The sequence below is a fragment of the Carex rostrata genome, chromosome 29, assembly GCF_964058835.1.
Source record: "Carex rostrata chromosome 29, lpCarRost1.2, whole genome shotgun sequence".
Classification (NCBI taxonomy): domain Eukaryota; kingdom Viridiplantae; phylum Streptophyta; class Magnoliopsida; order Poales; family Cyperaceae; genus Carex; species Carex rostrata.
In genome coordinates, this window is record NC_135946.1 from 1,326,464 (window position 1) to 1,348,667 (window position 22,204).

At 31.2% G+C, this 22,204-nt stretch overlaps 1 protein-coding gene and 1 pseudogene across 3 annotated transcripts; both read left to right on the forward strand.

Annotated features, from left to right (window-relative positions):
• The first annotated feature begins 1,133 nt into the window (after positions 1-1,133).
• LOC144546119 (mitogen-activated protein kinase kinase kinase 18 pseudogene) lies at positions 1,134-7,210 on the forward strand (annotated as a pseudogene).
• A 1,877-nt stretch (positions 7,211-9,087) lies between these two features.
• On the forward strand, positions 9,088-20,503 carry LOC144546256 (mitogen-activated protein kinase kinase kinase 18-like). Of its 3 annotated transcripts, none has more exons than XM_078294793.1 (2): positions 9,088-10,287; positions 20,190-20,503. In XM_078294793.1, the coding sequence occupies exons 1-2, from the start codon at positions 9,198-9,200 to the stop codon at positions 20,486-20,488; spliced, it is 1,389 nt and encodes a 462-aa protein (XP_078150919.1). In that variant the 5' UTR covers positions 9,088-9,197; the 3' UTR covers positions 20,489-20,503. The 3 variants fall into 3 exon arrangements, with proteins under 3 accessions (XP_078150919.1, XP_078150921.1, XP_078150920.1); XM_078294795.1 differs by having other exon boundaries at positions 20,208-20,503; XM_078294794.1 differs by having other exon boundaries at positions 9,089-10,301; positions 20,216-20,503.
• The last annotated feature ends 1,701 nt before the right edge of the window (positions 20,504-22,204 follow it).

The following is a 22,204-nucleotide window of genomic DNA, read 5'->3' on the forward strand; positions in this document are numbered from 1 at the left end:
TTTAATTTGGAAACCAACAAATAATTTGCATTCCACAACTGTTAAAAGAGGATGATTGATATAAAACTATGCTTCATTATTATGAATAGTTTTATTTTAAATTTTTTTAATTCTTAATTGGCTAGACTGTCAATATCTCACAAGTGTTGTATAAATAATTTATATCATATCACAAGTAATATATTAACACCAAATTTATTAATATTATTCTTACTATTATTTTTGCTTAAAAGATATCATAATGATGATATGATTTTTTTTTTCCATTGAACTAGTCTAAATAAATCCAAAATCTTTGCAACTTACAAAATGCAAAATCACTAGAATTTTAGCCTTTAAAATTATATTATACCTAGGCAAACAAAAAAATGTAGCTCATTAAATAAGTAAAACAAATATTAATTTTTTTATAATAAAATGTTGTTATAAGATAATTTACAAAAAAAAAAAAAAATCTTGATTTAAGAAGAGATATTGATAAATTTACTTAGATGAGATTTATCTTAAAGCATGATTTATTTCCAAATTAAATGTTGTAATTAATTACGCGTTTTTAATTTAATTTAATTGACAAAACTTATAATTCTCTTAATTGTCCCAGTACACAAAACAACTCAATTTAATTCTCTTAATTGCTAGAAGCATCTCTCCTCTTTAAAACAAAAAAAAAAAAAAAGTTTTCCTTTATGCAATAAGAAAAGGACATTTTATTGCTTATCATATTAAATTTGGTTTGATATTCCTTAATATTCGCGTGTTGGTTCTGATCGGACGGTCCAGATGTAAACAGAAATATCTTGAATATTCCGATTCCTTGTGGAAAGCGTGCCTAAAGCCGTCATGGACTATTGTTTTGAGCCAACGGCTGAGATTTCATCTCTGTCTACCTCCCGAATCACGCCTTTTCAAGTTCTATAAAAAAAATTAAAAATAGAACAAAAAAGAAAAGAAAGAAATTTCGCACACACGTAGGCAACTTTTTAGCCACGCGCTCAGTTCCCACTAGACACTCAAGAGAAGGTCTCCTCTCCTCTCTCTCCATATATAAAACCAAACCATACCAAAACAGAGCGCACCACAATTCCAATTCCTCTTAAGAAAACAGAGCACCTAAGCTAACTAACCACACAGCAATGCAAACTGTACCAAGCTTGACTAAGCTATGCACACTTGGCCACGGCACAACTGCCACAGTCTCTCTCGCCTCAGACCTCGACTCGGGCCGTCTTTTCGCAATCAAGTCGGCTGAGGTCTCAATTTCATCTCCATTACAGCACGAGCAACGTATCCTCTCCAGTCTCAGCTCACCTCATATCATCTCTTGTTATGGCTCGTATATCTCGGATTATCAATTTCACCTTCTTCTCGAGTTTGCCTCTTGTGGGTCCCTCTTCGATCGCATTAACGGCCACACCGGAGGCCACTTAGATGAGCACGACATAAGATCGTACGCCAGAGATATCTTGCTGGGTCTCTCCTATCTTCACTCAAACTCAATCACTCATGGTGACATCAAGAGCCAAAATATATTAATCGGTTCTGATGGTCGTGCAAAGATTGCTGATTTCGGTGCTGCGATGCAAACGGGTGGGACCCATGATCAGAAACCGGGTCAATTATCGGGTACACCGTCTTTCATGGCTCCTGAGGTTGCCAGAGGGGAAGAACGCGGCCCGGCAGCTGACATATGGGCTCTTGGATGCACAGTAATAGAAATGGCCACAGGGAAGGCTCCATGGCATGGCATCATAAAGGATCAAGATATCCTCGCGGCTGTTTATCGGATCGGGTTTTGCTCAGATTCTGTGCCTCCGATACCCGACTGGATATCGGAGGAAGGGAAGGAATTTCTAATGAATTGCTTGAAAAGGGACCCGAGCGAGAGGTGTTCGGCCGAGAAATTGCTGAATCATCCCTATGTGCGCTTATGTGATGCGGGTTTGAAAAGAGATGGCAGCTCCGTTTTGACATTTTCGCCTCAGAGTACGTTGGATTCCTGTTTGGTTTTTCAGGACTCAGAAACAGAGGATGAGGCCGAAGAGGAAGAAATCGGTTACAATGCAATTGGAAGGATTCAGGAATTAGCGGGTTTCGGATTCGGGTCGAGCGAGTTCCATTGGGATCCGAATGAGGAAGGTTGGGTTGATGTTATAAGTACCAATGGAGAATGTGAGAGTAGAGATGAGGTTGAATTCTTAGATTATGATGATGGTGATAATGATTTGGTATTGTCTACTATAAATTTAAATTTTGTTGATGTTTTAGAGAGAAGTGATGAAGAGGGGGATTGTTTTTTGCAATCCAATTGTGATTTTGATGTATGTAAATTGAATTCAATTAATAAAGATGTGATATCTGATTTTGATCAAATTATATGTGCTCTCTCTGTTTGTTTCTTCTTGTTTGCTTTTTTTTTGTTGGGTGGAATCCTTCTTGTTATTTCAAAGATATTCTCTTTATCTGAAACATAATTAATCAAGGATAATTACAGAAGCCTCTTGATTTTTTTTTATTTTTTTTTTTTTTGGCATCAAGAAGCCTCTTGATTTTGCAAATACACCCTCATATATATATTTGACTTCAGTTGACTTTTTGATGAAAATTTGACCAATTAATATTAGTCTTTTTCATACCAACATTTGACTTCAGTTGATTGCATTCAAACTGTAGACTAGTGGACCACATTTGACCAATATTAGCTTTTTTGTGGACCTCTTTGCTACGTGACTCGCTGACTGACTAGTGGACCTCACAAAAAGTTGTAAGAACAAAATGAGCGCAAGAGTAAAGCTAGCGTGTGACATGCTCACCAAGAAAGTTTGGTGAGCATAACTCCAAAAGTATATCGGATCGACGTCAAATGTCAAATCCAAACCGTTGAAATCCATGTACTTCATGAGTGATGCATATATATGTAAAATTTTGAAAGTTTCGAGTTTATTTGCTACACGGTCAAGTGGTCAAAGAAATAAACATTTTATTATAAGTTATTTTATATATTCAATTTTTATTATTTCTTTGACCACTTGACCGTGTAGCAAATAAACTCGAAACTTTCAAAATTTTGCATGTATATGCATCACTCATGAAGTATATGGATTTCAACGGTTTGGATTTGGCATTTGACGTCGATCCGATATACTTTTGGAGTTATGCTCACCAAACTTTCTTGGTGAGCATGTCACACGCTAGCTTTACTCATGAGCGCAAATCTAATAAGCTGAGTAGTACCAGTCTGAAGGAAATTGAATTCTTTGCCCATTTAGCTTAATCAGGTAATTAATATTATTTGTGCCAATTCTTCGAGCAAGAAATATTAAAAAAAAAAACTTGAGGATGTGACCGTCAGATTATCGTTTTTTTTAAAAAAAATTTAACAGGGTTGTTTTTTTTTTTCTTTTTTTTTACAAAAGCAGGAAATTTGGTGAAAATTGTATCGATTTGTTTTCGCAATGGATCGACACTATTTCTTTCTCTTGTTTCATATGAAATTGTAGCATGAGCTAGCTAGATAGATTATTTATTACTCTTTTTTTCATAATGGTTTTCTTCAATGTGATTATATTCATTTCATTTAAATTATTTTCTTCATTTTCTTATTAATTTGTTTAATAACACAAGAGGTTTTGTTTATCTAAAAACATAACACATATTTATGCAAAATTTTCAAAATATTAAATAAATCATTGACTTCAAGTTCTTGCTTCAATATTAATTCTTTTACAATTCATTTCCATTTATAAAATAGTTATAGGAATAACTAAACAATATATTATTACTGAAAGATCAATATTATAATAGATGATTAAAAGTTTTACTAAAAATAAATTAATAACAATATAAAAGAATACAACGAATTTCACCATTTATTAGGGAGATTTGCATTACTATTATATATGGAGATTTTTATGCACTATCATAATATCATTGAATGGAACCAGTTCAAAATAAATCACTCAAATAAATAAATAACAATGTAATTAGATTGAATAACCAACACTATTAATGTTAATTTTCAGTACGTGCTATCATTTTGTGTTTCAGCCTAAACCAGTTCAAACTATTTTCTTGTTAAAAAATTTCATTTTTTATTTTTTCAAACTAACTATTATTTTATATTATGAATAAAACTATAAAATTTATTATATCTAATTCTCAAAACTTATTTATGGTTTTTTCCAACATCTTAGCACATTTTGTTAAGTATAAATAATGTTTGAAAATTAATATCCATTAAAAAAATTTAATTCATATATATCATATCATGTCATTTCATTCAATCTTTCATATATCCTTGAAGATGCATGCAGTATATATATATATAAGTATATATATATATATATACTGCATGCATCTTCAAAATGGTTTGCCAAACAGTAAATATCAGAAGCTACCGTTGGATCAGCGATTTTCAAAGTTGCTTAATAAATAGTAAAAAAAATTCCAAAAAATATAAAATTTGGTCTCCAAGCAGATTTTAATATGGAGAACACATCTAACGGTTCGGATCGATCATTTGGACTTTAAAAATCGGAAAACCACTTGGTTGCACGAGAGCGCGTGGTGCAATCGATTGTATATTAGCCTATCTCTCTCTATATATATATATATGAAATGTCATGCCTAAATTACCGCAGATTACGAAAATAGTGTGACCATGTGATGCTAATTCCACATGTAAGATATTCAAGAATTATTTAGAAGCTATCAATAAAATATGAGGAGATATCCACTTATAACATTATATATTTATAATATTTTATAATATAATTTTATATTTCAAACAGTCAATTCAAACCGTTAATTAATATATTAAAATGTATTTGGAGATCAAATATTATATTATTATGTTTACTAATTATGATGGATACAAAACTGTTAGTTTATGAGCTGCTTTTATGTCACTCCAAACTAAATTTATAGAAGCCACCAAATAGGAGATAACACATAACAGATGCCAGATGGCATGCTGAGTCAAAGCCAAATCTATTTTATCCGACTTCTAGACTCAAAAGCCTTCTAGATCAAAATTAGAGGCACTACTCCAAGTCTAATTAATTACCAGATTCAATTCACCACAAATAATAAATTTTTAAAAAGATTAATTGGTGTTAACTACTCTTACCTCATGATGCTTCTAGTAATTAATATTTATTATCTAATTATATCTTCTTATAGAAACCAAAAGGAATGTTCCAAGAACTTCTCAAAGAGAAGTACAGTAAATATATTGTCATTTTTTACACTAATTTTTTTTTATATTTTTACTTTGTATGTACATTTGGAGTACAATATTTGGAGGGTTAAAATAAACATTAGATCAAATTTAGTTCAATTTTAATTGCATAAATTTTGAAGTGAATTGAATAGCTCTGATCAGACATCCTTCAGACAACCCAATCTCATTACTGTGATATTAATTCAGGACACAATTAAACAACCCCAAATGATGAAAATTTATGTTTGTCATAATCATCATTTTTCATATTATATCAGTTATTTGGAATAAAGAAAATCTGTACATGCTCTTTGAACAAAAACTTAAAAATGTAGTACTAAAATTTATTTCAACCTCATAATTTCTAAATAACCAAGGAATTAAAGCACCTGATTCAGATACACTTTATCTTACTGGTTGACACACACTGATCTTTATTTAGAACTTTCCAATGCTCACACGTGTCAAAGCGTCAAAGTTAAGAGAAAGAACCCAACAATAATTAATGATTAGAAGAAAAAAAATTCAGTTCTCACCTCACATATATGGACTTGTGGATCCAAACGGTTGGTTCTTCAAAGGATGCTTCCAGTTATAATAAATATCTAAATATATCTTTATCTTATTTAGTGGCAAAGAATTTTCCATGTATGATTCCATAATAGGGAAAATTACTCCCCATCATAGTGGCAAAGAATTTTGCCTATAATATTAGAGCTACCGACTTAAATTTGGCCCCAATCCTGATTTAGCAGCTTCTTATTTCAATCTTTTTTATTTCACTGATTAGCCAAAATATAATATATATATAGTTGGACAAGTATAATCTGTTTTAAACTGAATTGAGAAAGTTCGGTTTAGTTTTTCTGGTTAAATTGATCGGTTCGATTCATTTTTTAAAACCAGTTTAATAGTTTGGTTCGATTCGATTTAAATATTTTATAACCAGTTACACAGGATCAACTAAAACTTTTAAACCCAAAGATTTAAAAAAAAAAAACAAATTACGACATTATTTATATTGCTCAGTTCGGATTGAACCCAGTTAAACCGAATCAAAGAAAAAAAATCATCTTTAAAATTTAATTTGAACTGAACAAACTGAAATTTACTTTATTTTTTTTTTTTTAGTACAGAAATTTACTTTATTTTATTCAGTTCAATTCTTATTTTATTTTAGTTCAGTTCGATTTGACTTTTTTAAAACTAAATAAAACTTTAATTTATCTATTTAAATTTGATTTGAACTGAACCAAACCAATAAACACCCCTACTAACAAGACTTATCCCTCAGTTACCTTTGTCTAGTCACAATAATTGAATTACAGGACACATAACAAAAGATAAATGGTACACACGGGTTCAGTGACTTGATACAAGGATGAGAACATCCTTTTCCGCCACAAAGGATCTGGCATACGAAAAAATGAAAGTTCGATGCTAAGACAAAATGTGGGACTCTCATTTGATTAAGTAATTAATATAGTTTTAATAAATATCTAAATCTTTATCTTATTTAGAGGCAAAGAATGTTCCATTAAAATAAATAACAGAAAAGAAATGGTACAACCGGGTTCAGTGACTTGGCACACAGAGAATAACATCCTAATCCGCCACAAAGGATCTGGAATACGAAAAAACGAAAGTTTGATGTTAAGATTTGTAAATCTCATTTGATTATGACAAGATCCGTTTGTTTTCTTTCTTAACTTCGTTCGTTAATTACCCCATGGTTTCAATCTATTATATCACATGCTCGCAACCATACTAGAGGTTCTCTGTGATTGAATATATACATCTTACAACATAGCGAGTCACCAACAGAGACAAAGTAACCCACCACGAAACTGCACATACTGTTTGTGCCGCATTGGATCCATCCTTTTAAATCTATCAACACCTTCCATTACCATGTAGCACATGAGGAATGTGGAAATTGAGTATGATGGACAGAAAGAGATGGAAATAAATGTGGAAATTGAGCCAATTTAATTTGGAAACCAACAAATAATGTGCATTCAACAACTGTTAAAAGAGGATGATTGATTCTTCATTATTATGAATAGTTTTTTTCAAGGTTCTAAATAGCGTTTATCGTGTTATAGCAGGAAGCATACAAAAAAAACTATAACGAATAGCGTTGTTATTGCGAAAGCTATGCTACACAGCGTTTTTTTATTTTTATAAAAATTATATCATATATTTGTACTAAATATCAACATTATCTAAGTCTCATAGAACAATAAATAATATCAAATTAATTAAAAAATTATAATATTCATATTGAACCAATACAAAGTTCAAATTGCGACTCAAAATATCAATAGTAATACTAATATCATAAACTATCGATATTTTTCTATTCAAAATATATTCAGCATCATGACATAATCTATCTTTTTTCTATTTAAATTTCAAAATAACTTAGATATCATGGCATAATTAACTATCTTAATCTATTCAAAATATTCAAACTACTATATAGTAAGTATCATTTTGTTACTTCAAGAAATATCTTAATATATTCAATCTAAGCCTTTATTTAAAGTTCATATAAATTGAAAAGAAAAAAAAAAAAAAAAAGCTCATGTGGCATAGCTCGCTGTAGCTTCCTTATTTTGATTTCGTTTGATGGATCTCTCATTAAATATTTAATAGTTTAATATAAAGCTTAGTGCATCAATTGCAAAAAAAAATCACGGTTAAAATCCAATCTGAGCCTTTATTTAAAGCCCATGTAAATTGAGAAGAAGAAAAAAACAGCTCATGTTGCATAACAGGTGCTATTTGCGCTACACGCTGTGCGCTATAGCGGACCGCTATTACCGCTATAGCGCCCGTGGCTCAAATAGCGCGTTATTATGACATAGGTTAGCGTTTATGGTCCAAAAACGCTATAGCGCGCTATTTAGAACGCTGATTTTTTTTTTTTTGAATTCTTAATTAGTTAGACTGTCAATTTGTCACAAGTGTTGTATAAATAATTTATATCATATCACAAGTAATATATTAACACCAAATTTATTTATATTATTCTTACTATTCTTTTTGCTCAAAAGATATTATAATGATGATATGATCTTTTCCATTGAACTAGTCTAAATAAATGCAAAATCACTAGAATTTTAGACTTTAAAATTACATTATACCTGGTCAAAATGTGCTCATTAAACACGTAAAAAATATTAATTTTTTATAATAATATATTGTAACAAGATAATTTACAAAAAAAAAAATTGATTTAAGAAGAGATAGTGATAAATTGACTTAGCAATGTTTCAAGAAAAACGAAACCTCCTGTTGCTTAATTAGTCGCTTTGAAAGATTATTGTTTTGTATTTTTTTCCTAATTAAATGATTTAATTTTACTAAGATGATTTCCGTTGTCTCCTCGAAATCAAACAAAGAATTAGTAGCGTAATTAATTACGCGTTTTTAATTTAATTTAATTGACAAAACTTATAATTCTCTTAATTGTCCCAGTACACAAAACAACTCAATTTAATTTTCTTAATTGCTAGAAGCATCTCTCCTCTTTAAACCAAAAAATATATATTAATTGTTTTCCAATTTATGCAATAAGAAAAGGACATTTTATTGCTTATCATATTAAATTTGGTCTGATATTAATTCCTTAATATTCGCGTGTTGGTTCTGATCGGACGGTCCAGATGTAAACAGAAATATCTTGAATATTCCGATTCCTTCTGGAAAGCGTGCCTAAAGCCGTCATGCACTATTGTTTTGATCCAACGGCCAAGATTTCATCTCTGTCTACCTCCTTTTCAAGTACTATAAAAATAGAACAAAAAATAAAAGAAAGAAATTTCGCACACACGTAGGCGACTTTTCAGCCACGCTTTCAGTTCTCCTCTCCTTTCTCTCCATATATAAAACCAAACCATACCAAAGCAGAGCGCACCACAATTCCAAATTCTCTTAACAAAACAGAGCATCTAAGCTAACCAACCACACAGCAATGGCAACTGTATCAAGCTTGACTAAGCTATGCACACTTGGCCACGGCACAACCGCTACAGTCTCTCTCGCCTCTGACCTTGATTCCGGCCGCCTTTTCGCAATCAAGTCGGCCGAGGTGTTAGTTTCATCTCCATTACAGCACGAGCAACGCATCCTCTCCAGTCTCAGCTCACCTCATATCATCTCTTGTTATGGCTCATATATCTCGGATTATCAATTTCACCTTCTTCTCGAGTTCGCCTCTTGTGGGTCCCTTTACGATCGCATTAACCGCCACACCGAAGGCCGCTTAGATGAGCGCGACATAAGATCGTATGCAAGAGACATCTTGCTTGGTCTCTCCTATCTTCACTCAAACTCAATCACTCATGGTGACATCAAGAGCCAAAATATATTAATCGGTTCTGATGGTCACGCAAAGATTGCCGATTTCGGTGCTGCATTGCAAACGGGTGGGACGTGTGATCAGAAGCCCGGTCAGCTATCGGGTACACCGGCTTTCATGGCTCCTGAGGTTGCAAGAGGGGAAGAACGGGGCCCGGCAGCTGACATATGGGCTCTTGGATGCACAGTAATAGAAATGGCCACAGGGAAGGCTCCATGGCATGGCATCATAAAGGATCAAGATATCCTGGCTGCTGTTTATCGGATCGGGTTTTGTTCAGATTCTGTACCTCCGATACCCAACTGGATATCAGAGGAAGGGAAGGATTTTCTAGTGAATTGCTTGAAAAGAGACCCGATCGAGAGGTGGTCGGCTGAGACATTGCTGAATCATCCCTATGTGCGCTTATGCGATGTGGGTTTGAAAAGAGATAGCAGCTCGGTTTCGACATTTTCACCTCAGAGTGCGTTGGATTCCGGTTTGGTTTTTCACGACTCGGAGACAGAGGATGAAGCAGAAGAGGAAGAAATCGGTTACAATGCGATCGAAAGGATTCAAGAGCTGGCGGGTTTCGGATTTGGGTCGAGCGAGTTCGATTGGGATCCAAATGAGGAAGGTTGGGTTGATGTTATAAGTAGCAATGGAGAAGGAAATGGAGAAAGTGAGAATAGACATGAGGTTGAATTCTTAGATTATAATGATGGTGAAAATGATTTGGTAGTGTCTACTATAAATTTAAATGTTTTAGAGAGAAGTAATGAAGAGGGGGATTGTTTTTTGCAATCCAATTGTGATTTTGATGTATGTAAATTGAATTCAATTAATAAATATGTGATATCTGATTTTGATCAAATTATATGTGCTCTCTCTATTTCTTCTTGTTTGCCTTTTTTTTTTTTTTTTTGTTGGGACGAATCCTTCTTGTTATTTTAAAGATATTCTCTTTTTCTGAAATTGTTTTGCAAATACACCCTCATGTATTATTTTCCATTTTTATTCTTTTTGTTTCTACTTCAAACAAACTATTTTAAAAAATTATTTTCGTTTTGAGATAAGGCTGCTCTTGACAGAAGGTTGAGCTATTAATTTAGGTTAAGGCTGCTGTTGACCTAATTTTTTAGAGGATAACAGAGGTCAACCTTTTTGACAAAACTATTTTTTTTTTTTTGCTTTAACCTTTTTGACAAAACTATGAATTTACATTTAAGGGGTAGATCTTGTTGGAGATATACCTTTTGACTCCAGTATATTCTTATAACTGTGTATTTGGTGTAAATACCTATTTATATCTAATAATTAGAAAAAAAAAATGAGAATTAAGTTTTTATCCATTAAATTAAAATAGGTATTGTAGGAGATATACCTTTTGTTAGAAGAACATTTATAAATATTTAAAATCTAATTTAGTAATGATTATAATTATAACTAATTAAACCCAATATGCATTTACATATAACAAAGAAAAAATAGTTATAATTATTTAGTTTAATTGGTAGTTACCTATTACCATTTTCCACCAATTTTGGCAAATTGACTGTAGAATATATATCAAAATGTTGACTTATTTGTTACATAAGTCAATTCAAATTTCAAAATGTAATAAAGAAAATCTTTCAGGTACAACTAGAACCCAATCCAATCTCAAAACTTCTAGAAATTTATAAGTTAGGTGCTGTATACATAAACTTTTCAAAAAGAAATATTTTTATGTGGATGTTTCCAAAGAGACAGGTGTAAGATGGTTACTGATCCATACCTAATTTTCATGAACAAATTTGTTACAGGAGGAGAAGGTTCTAAATCAATATTTGGGCTTATGAATTTTGACCAAGTATCAATTCAACATCACTGGTATGCATTTCATGAAGAAGATGTATTTGCAATTTCTGGTAAGTTATTCTTAACACAGTACGATTGGATGATACAGAAATAGCGTTAACATAGAAATAACTGTTATTTCTGGTAAGCTATTCTCAACACAGCACATTTGGATATAAAAAAAAACAATATTCTCAACAAAGGAATAGCTCAGATTAGCTGCTATTTCGCTATTTCTATGAAATATTAGGTTAGCACGTTTGGATGACACAAGAATAGCGCTAACGTTGAAATAGCTGCTATTCCTGACAAGTCATTCTCAACACAACACGTTTGGATGAAAAACAACGCTATTCTCAACAAAGAAATAGCTCGAATTAGTTGCTATTCCGCTATTCCTATGAAATGTTAGATTAACAGCTATTTCGAATTCAAAAATAGCTGCTATTACAAGCTATTCCTTGATTCATTCAAACGCAACCTATAGACTCTCGATGTTTCCTTTTCCTTTCACCTTTCGAAGGGACAAAAGATTGAGAATTTGCCAAGTGTGGTCTTCGAATTTCAAAAGGAATTGGAACTAGAATCAAATTTTGTAGTAAGATATTTTATACAGAGAGCTCACCAGTCCAGTCACCAACCTTTCACCATTTCCATTGTCACCATTATTCCTTAATTTTTGTTCAATTTTTCAAAAGAAAAGTCAGCTGTTTACTTTTGACGTCTATCTTAATTTTGTAAATAACTTTTAACAGCTTTTTAAAATGTTTGTGACCAAGCGAAGCATCCGAAAGGCAAAAGAAAAAGGAAAAACTATTGCGTAATCTCTAGTATGTCAGTGTCATACATCCGAAAGGAAAAAAGACAAAAAGACAAAAAAAAAAAAAAAGGAATAAAGAAGAATAAAGATAAATGGATAACTTATGGGATAAGGGATGGTGGTAAAACTATATATATTTTTTTCTTTTTTTGAATATAGATATATACTAGACAGATACATATGAATACATATTGGATATCGGTAGATATATACATAAATATTTTGATAATATAGGATTTGGCTACGGTGCTATAGGTTGCATAGAGGACTACGGTGCTACGGCTCAATATTCGAGTTTTCAAAATCCTAACGGTCAATCCGAACCATTCATCTTGTTCTCCATATCAATATGTGTTTGGAGACCAAATTTTATATTTTTTTTGGAAATTTTTTACTATTTTTTAGATTTATTGAAAATCGTTGTTTTTTTGACAAATCTGGACCATAAAAAACAGGGATATTCAATAAATCTAAAAAAATAGTATAAAATTTCCAAAAACTGTAAAATTTGGTCTCCAAACACATATTAATATGGAGAACAAGATGAACGGTTCGGATTGGCCGTTAGGATTTTAAAACTCAAATATTGAGTTGTAGCACCGTAGCCAAATCCGATAATATATATCTATTATTTTAATACAAATAATTAAAATTCAAAATTATATCCGTATCACTATCCGTACGGATATTCGCATATCAGATATCTGTATTTAATTTTCGAATATGGATCCGACGGTGGCAGTCGGCCCAACACTAATACTAAACAATGCAATACTTATTACCATTGTAACTAGATACGCGATTAATTCACGAATTATTCACGTTTAATTCATTTTTTTGTCGACATTTCTGAACTGAATACCGAATAAAACACAAAAAAAAATGTATAATGCATTTTATTCGTGAATAAAACATGAAAAAGAATGTGAATTATTGTCGAATTATATCCAAATTATTCTCAAGCTACAAAATTTTGTCTCGTCGAACCGAATCCGAACTACTTATTTGTTATTATGCTTATTACAGTTGAGAACTTGCCATACAAGATCCCAAAGAAAAGAAACAAGGAAAAAGGGACGGTGGCAACCAGTAAATTACATATTTCTTTATATTTGTTTTGGTTGCTACCAATAAAACAAATTTATGGATGAATGAAAATGGGCATGTTATTTGTTTGTGTTATGTTATATTGTTATTTGACTTGAAAACATTTTCAGTAGAGACCGGTTATGGGCCGCTAATCACTGTAGAGGCCATATCATAGTATCCTATGGAAAATGATCTCTCCTTTTTTCTACCTTGTATTGTTTTTGCAATTGTGCATTATATATGCATCATCTCCTTTTGATATGTCTCCAATTGCCGAAATTTTTATTTATACTATTTCAGAAAAAAAAAAACACTTTGAAAATAAGAAAATTCTATATTTATCCGACTCACTAAGTCAATCTGTGGTCTACTTATGACACCGCAGATTGACTTAGAGATTCCGACAGAGCGCCAAGCCAATCTATGACTCCTCATAAATGAGTTGTAGATTGGCTTAACGGTCCGGATAAATATGAAAATACCCCATTTTGAAGATGTTTTGGTTTATTTTATTTTCTTATGCTATTAATAAAAATTTCCGCTCCAATTGCTTGAGGTTACTTTTTCTAAGAAAATGAGTTGGACATATTTTTCAATTTTTTTTCTTTTATAGATTAAATCAATTTGACTCAGTACATTGCCGACAGAGTTCACTTTCCTGGCTACAAAATATCAGTAAATCAAATAAAATAGTTTCCATGAATAAAGAGAATATAAATTCAAGAAAAACACATTTTATCTCCGCAAAACTAGAAAAAAATTTAAACAATAAATGTCCTAAGAGCATCTACATCTATGATATTATGAGTTTCTAATCTTATGTGACAGTTTCAGGAAAGTCGGAGAGTTTTCTATTTAAAAATTATGCAGAAAAGTTTCTTATTAAGAAACTGTTTATAAATTTTACGCCGGCCAAATAATTAGCTTAAATTTTGTTTTTTCAATTTATTACTGAGATGGTTTAATAAAAAATTTAAAATTAATTTTAAGGATGTGAAAGTTAAAAATTTTAAAGATTTTAATTTTTAAAAGACGATGACTAGTTATTTAGAAACTCATTTGAATTAATACTTGCCGAAAAAAAAAGTAGGTAAAGTATATTAAAAAAGAGTAGGGTTAAAATGCACCATTGGTTTTTGCTCCAACCATGTCCCATCTCTATATCTCCATTTACAAAGTCCAAATAGTCAATCCGAACCGTTCATCTTGTTCTACATATTAAAATGTGCTTAGAGACCAAATTTTATATTTTTTGGAATTTTTTTACAATTTTTTTAGATAGGCACAAAATCACTACATCTGGACCATCCAAAAACGGTGATTTTGTACCTATCTAAAAAAATAGTAAAAAAATTCCAAAAAATATAAAATTTGGTCTCTAAGCACATTTTAATATGTAGAACAAGATGAACGGTTCGGATCGACTATTTGAACTTTGTAAACGGAGATATAGAGATGGGGCATGGTTGGAGCAAAAACCAATGATGCATTTTAACCCTGCTCATTAAAAAAAGAAGTAAAATAATCAACTGCAACTGATGAAATGTGAACCAACAACTAACAATGCTAATAATTAGAATCTAAAAATAAGGTGACAAAGCATTATTACTAAACAAGGTCGTAACATTTTTATTGTTAACCAACCTTATAAATGTGTTGTGCTTATCTTTTTGGATTGATAAGCACAATTTTAGAAATTTATCGGATTAGTTTCAAATAATTAATTCAGACTGTTGAAACACATCTAATTCACGAGCAATGCCTTGATGCAAAATTTTCAAATTTTCAAATTTATTTAGTGTAAAGTCAAGTGGTCAATCAAATGATGAAAAATAAATGCATAAAATAATTTGTAAAATAACTTATAAAAGGTTTTTTTTTCTTACCGCTTGACTTTGTATTAAATAAATTCAAAACTTTCAAAATTTTACATGTGCATGCATTACTTGTGATCGTGAAGTAGATGCGTTTCAACGGTACGAACGCTTGAAATCAATCTGATAGACTTTTAAAGTTGTGTTCACCAAACTCTCTTGATCAGCATAATACACATTACCTTTGCTCTCAGATATTTATGTTATTAATGTTTTTACATGCGGTTTTAATACAGTTTTTATGCGGACTTATATATACGGATTTTTTTCATTAAATATTAAATATGACACCTTTAATTAAATATTTAATATTTAATATGCTTTAATTTGATCAAATATTAATTATAACACTTGTCAAATAACATATAAAACATATCACTTGTGCTTAGATTCTTTTGTTAATATGTGATATCTGGGAAACTGTTTAATTTATTTTAAGATTCGTACAAAAATAAAATTATAAATCTTTTTATAATCTAAACAGATTGTGCGAATCTCGATGCTAGTTTACTGGGTAAAAAAGGGACATTTCATTTGCCTTCTCTTCTTTGCATATGTAATTTTTTAAGTTGATTAAACTTAGAATAGATGGAAGGCCAATTATATATCTCAATCTGTTCACCTTTCTCTCTATTCATGTTTAATTAATTACATGCAATAGCAGCCGTCAACGCTTATGTGTGTTGTGGAAAATCAACGGTTCAGATTTTCTTCTCCTTGGTCGAATTATCGCACATCCGTCATTATCAACAACAGAACAAAAATGAAATATATAAAAGTGATCCACTTGAAAAATATGATTTTCAGTTATGATTTTTTTATTTTTATTTTTTTTGCACGCTTACCAGTTGATGGGAAAATAGAAATATTGGATTATAAAAGCTAAATATTACAAGTCAACCTTCTATATATAAACTATAAAGGCTTGAACTATTTTATAAAGAGTAGTTGCATGTTGTTGTACAGCTAAATATTAAATAAAATAACAATTTTTGACAAATTTTATCTCCCAAATTACAAAAATAGGCAATGTTGAATTATTGGTCAACATAAGTCAAGTCTACTGTATTTTTATATATATATTTTTGGGCTGGTCAACCACCAAAAAATATATCTTGAGATAAAATTTAAGAGCTCAATTTATTTCAAATATTTTTTTGTCAATTATTAATTTTTTTTTAAACCACTATTTGTGTTCGTTATCCAAATTGTTGGGGGCCTTTTGTCAGATATTATTATCAATTTGAAGTTGTGTACAAATTGACTTTATTATTTATTTTTTCCTTGTGGTATGAATGTGACTTGAATTTGTCTTGAAAGAAAGGAAGAATATTCATATAACTTGAATTAAAGTGACTCAGAAATGCCATATATATTGAATTGGTATTTTATTATTTTATTATTTTATTTTGAAATTGGCCTAATATAATGTGCAACTATACTATAATTGACCTTCTCCCATTATGAGAGGGTTTTTTTTTATAATTTATATTTGAGTCAACCTTTTAAACCTCAGTACGAACATTATATAATATTAAGCTTCTTTTACATAATATTTAGTAGGTGGAATAATAATAAAATATAGCGCATCAAATTTTTTTTAATATAAACCAATATTTATATCCTGTGTTCACACAATTTTGAATATTGAGATTTTACTTATTTTGCAAATTATCTCTAGACACTGTTTTACAATCCAGAACTATATTTCTGAATTGTCTTTTTTTTTTCTTTTTTTTTTTTAAATGGTGGTATCTTCTTATCCATGTTCCTATGAGAATTGACCTAATAAATTAACAAATGAGTCTCAAATATTTTAATTGGTGTCTATAGAATAAAAATGTGAATCGACTTTGAATTGATAAGGACCTTCTATGAAAGTACAAATGAATAACTCTTCAATTTGGGGAAATTGACTTGAGTTTACGCTGCAATTAAAAGGTAGATTCTCTCGTATGCTTGATTTGCGTAAGAGATGACATAAACATGTCGTCATTTGGAGATGACAAACACATCCACTTGCATATTTCCAAATTTATATTGAGGAGGGATTCAATTATATTTTTTTTGGTGATATCGGATTACACCCTATGTTTACAAAGATCAAACAGTTGATCCAAATCGTTCAACTTGATGGATATATTAAAATGTGCTTGCAGATCAATTTTTACATTTTTCTGATTTTTTTACTATTTATTAAGATGGGTACAAAAATTCAACGGTCTGAATATAGCGATTTTGTTAAATACTTAATAAATAATAAAAAAATTCTAAAAAATATAAAATTTGATCTGCAAGCATATTTTAACATATCTATTATGCTGAACGGTTTGGATCGACTGTTTAGAATTTGAAGACTTTGAAAATAGAGAGTGTAATTCAGTGTCACTAAAAAATGGTGTAATTGGATCCCTCTTCATTTATATTCCACCAACTAGATGAAATCTAAATTTAAGTTTCCACTGCAAGAGACTCTAATGTATTATAATTAAGGAACCCAATAATACTACCTCCAGATAATTTTTTTAGACATTTGTGGTTTTAGATTCACAAAAAAATTTATAGATCTTAAAAAATATGAATAAAATTGAATGGAGAAATAGACAATTATCTCAAAAAACGTGTAAAAAAAAGTGTAAAATATGAATTTGTGGTTTCATAAATTCAGTTTTTTTAGAAAGGCTTGATATATTAAGTATAGATGCTTAATATGTTATATATCAACATTTGCGCATACAAATATCAATACTTGTACGTGCTTGTTGAAAATTCATTGAGAACCTTTTAAAAATTGATCCATATAAGATAGTTAAGAGTTCAAAGATTTTAAATTTGAATTTAGTGAGCTTGGGAAGATTTTAGAGAACTGGTGACAGGAGATGATAGTATGATTCTATAATTAACTCATAAATATATTTTTTTACTGTTTAACCTATTTTTATATAAACATATTACTTGTTAAATAGATCAATTTTAATAATTTGAATTCGTCTTTTAAAATCAATTTAATATATTTTGAAGTTAAACTCACTAAGTATCTCGATGAACTTAGAGTGTGTTCCAATTGAAGGTACGTGGAGGGAGAGAAGGTGGAATTCATTGTGCGGAGGAGAAACAAACCTCAGACTGTTCGGTCAAATCAAATCCACCAGCTCCAGAAGGAAGAAAACGGAGAGGGAGAGGAGGAGAACAGTTACTGTTTGAAGGAGAGACAAGGTGAACACTGATATACGTTTTTGGTCAAACTCTTCACCTCCAAATCGAGATGTAAATTCACTGTTCAGAGGAGAGACTCACCCACGGAGCTCTTCCTTCCCTTTCCATTAATGAGCTTTTACTCCCGTTCTGTAGAGCACAGCCTTAAGAACATCCTAATTATACTCCACTTATTACACTGAACAAATATAAACACTTTTGAGGTAAGAAATGAATAATTTTTATAATAATCTCTATGACAATTAATTTTTTAAAATATAATAAGAAGAGCATAAAAAAATGCAAAAATAATTTCTAAAAATATTTCAAGCAACAATTAAATTTGGAGAAACTCATTCCCTTGATTCCGGGAAGAAAAAAGAAAAAAAAAACAATTCATGTAAAAGGATGAAAAAGTCTTTTTCAACTCCTGAGGCTTGAGTGTACAAAAGCGGTGCCGTCAGATATTAAATGCTTTCTTTTCATTATCACTACCACACGCCCAATTCCTGCTTTTAATTCTCATTCACACGCAAAATAAATACCACTTTTCAGTTTTCCACCACGCTTTCTCACCAAAAATTATTTATATAGTGTTGCAAACTTAAATTGGGAAAGAATACAAAATAAAGAATAAAAGAATATCTTCAAGCACCAATCAAATCTTTCTCTCTGCTTCTATTTTCTCCTTCCTCTCCTCTCCATATAAAAACACACCTCAGTTGCTCTTTCTCTCTTCCTTCTTCATAAAGAAAAAAACAATGGCCATTATTCCAGACTTGACTTATCTATGCACTCTTGGTCGAGGATCAACTGCCACCGTCTATCTTGCTTCCGACCCGACCTCAGCCCGGCTAGTCGCTGTTAAATCGGCCGATGTCTCTGTTTCATCTCCATTACAGCACGAGCAATGCATCCTCTCCAGTCTCACCTCACCTCACATCATCTCCTGTCACGGGTCGTATATCTCGGATTATCAATTTCACCTTCTTCTCGAGTTTGCCTCTTGTGGGTCACTCTTCGATCGCATTAACAACCACACCGAAGGCCGCTTAGATGAGCGCGACATAAGATCATACACAAGAGATATCTTGCTTGGTCTCTCCTATCTTCACTCAAACTCAATCACTCATTGTGACATCAAGAGCCAAAATATATTAATCGGTTCTGATGGCCACGCAAAGATTGCCGATTTTGGTGCTGCGATGCAAACGGGTGGGACCCCTGATCTGAAGCCGGGTCAATTATCGGGTACACCGGCTTTCATGGCTCCTGAGGTGGTGAGAGGGGAGGAACGGGGCTCGGCAGCTGACATTTGGGCACTTGGATGCACAGTTCTAGAAATGGCCACAGGGAAGACTCCATGGCATGGAATTATAAAGGATCAAGATATACTAGCGGCTGTTTATCGGATCGGGTTTTGTTCAGATTCTGTGCCTCCGATACCCGACTGGATATCGGAGGAAGGGAAGGATTTTCTAATGAATTGCTTGAAAAGAGACCCGACCGAGAGGTGGTCGGCCGAGAAATTGCTGAATCATCCCTATGCGCGCTTATGTGATGCGGGTTTGAAAAGAGATGGCAGCTCGGTTTCAACATTTTCACCTCAGAGTGTGTTGGATTCCGGTTTGGTTTTTCATGACTCAGAAACAGAGGATGAGGCCGAAGAGGAAGAAATCAGTTACAATGCGATCGAAAGGATTCAAGAATTGGCAGGTTTTGGATTCGGGTCGAGCGAGTTCGATTGGGATCTGAATGAGGAAGGTTGGGTTGATGTTATAAGTACCAATGGAGAATGTGAGAGTAGAGATGAGGTTGAATTCTTAGATTATGAGGATGGTGATAATGATTTGGTATTGTCTAATATAAATCTAAATTTTGTTGATGTTTTAGAGAGAAGTAATGATGAGGGGGATTGCTTTTTGCAATCCAATTGTGATTTTGATGTATGTAAATTGAATTCAATTAATAAAGATGTGATATCTGATTTTGATCAAATTATATGTGCTCTCTCTGTTTCTTCTTGTTTGCTTTATTCATGTTATTTTGTTGAGGAATCCTTATTTATTTCAAAGATTTTTTTTTTTCTTTTTTTTTCAGATGTATAATTAATTAGTACGGCTAATTAGGAATCAAGGATAATGATTATTAAATTATTGAGAAGAAGCCACTTTATTTTGCAAATACACCCTCATAGTTTTATGATGAGATTATGAGAATTACTTAGATGCATCTTATTTTTATCTATATCTCATAAATTATTTTCCATTGTTAATTATTTTTGTTTCTATTCAACAAAAAAAAATTAAAAATTTATTTTTGTTTGAATTTGGTAGTGAGATAATAACAAAAGGTTGACCTATGGAATTAGGTGAAGGCTGCTCTTGACCTAATTTTGGAGAGGAAAAAAGAGGTCAACTTTTTTCACAAAAGTATGAATTTACATTTAAGAGTTAGGTCTTCTAGGAGATATAACTTTTGACTTCAGTATATTCTTTGAACTTTGTGTATATATATATTTAATAATTATAAAAGAATGACAATTAATTTACAATTTTTAACTAGGTAATGTCTTATTTATAAGGGGAAGTATATTTAAGCTTATACTGGAAATTGTTTTAAAATATTGTAATTAAAAGAGTTAACCATCTATGGATTTACATATAACAAAGAAAAATTAGTTATAGTTATTAAGTTTAAATGGTAGTTACATATTACCATTTTTCTCCAATGTTGACTGTAGAATTTTCCCATAGAATTTATATCAAAATGTTGACTTATTTGTTACATAGGTCAAGTACAAAACAGAACCCAATCCAATTTGAAACTTCTAGAAAATTTACAAGTTAGGTTGGTGCATTGTATACATAAATTTTTCAGAAGTTTCTTTCTCAAAAGAAAAATATTATGTTGAAGTTTCCAAAGAGACAGGTGTAAGATCATGAGTGATAGATACCTACTTTTCATGACAAAATTCAAGAAATTTCTATTTGTTTCCTGAGAAAAAAAAAGTATTACAGGAAGAGAAGGTTCTGAATCAATATATGATAATTCATATATTCTAGATGTTTCCTTTTCCTTCCACCTTTTAAAAGGGGCAAAAGATGAGAATTTGCCACTAAGATCAAATTTTGTACTTAGAATTAAAGTGTTATTTAAGTTCATCAAGTTTTTTTTTGATGAATTTAAGTCTAAAACTTATATAATCGGTCTCAAACGATAAATCTGAATCGTTAAAATCTGCCTACCTAACGAGTGATGCGTCTACATGTAAATTTTTTTAATTTTAAAATTAATTTTACATAGAGTCAAGTGGTCAACAAATTTCAAAAAATGAATGCATTAAAATTAATATATTAACATTCTAATTTTGACCGCTTGACTTTATACTAAATTAATTCGAATATTTAAAATTTTCACACGTAAACGCATCACTCGTAAAGTAGGCGAATTTTAACGATTCAGATTCGTCATTTAAAGCCGATTTACTTGAGTTCACCAAAAAAAATTGATAAACTTAAAATAACACTTTAGTTCTACTCCTTAGAAAGATATTTATACAGTCAAATTTTGCCAAGTGCTCATTAGTGAGCAAGAAATGGATCAACAGTATTGAACAGTCAAAAGATGCACCAGAGGAAATATCTCAAGTTCATTTCTTATATGCTAATTGTAATTTTCACAATATTTTGTTTAGATATTTGTAAATAAGTTCTAATAGTATTACATTAAATTACCAATAATTGCCACCATTTTTCCTTTGTTGTTCATTTTTTTCAAAAGAAAAAGTTGGTTGTTTATTTTTATTTTACAAAGCGTCTATC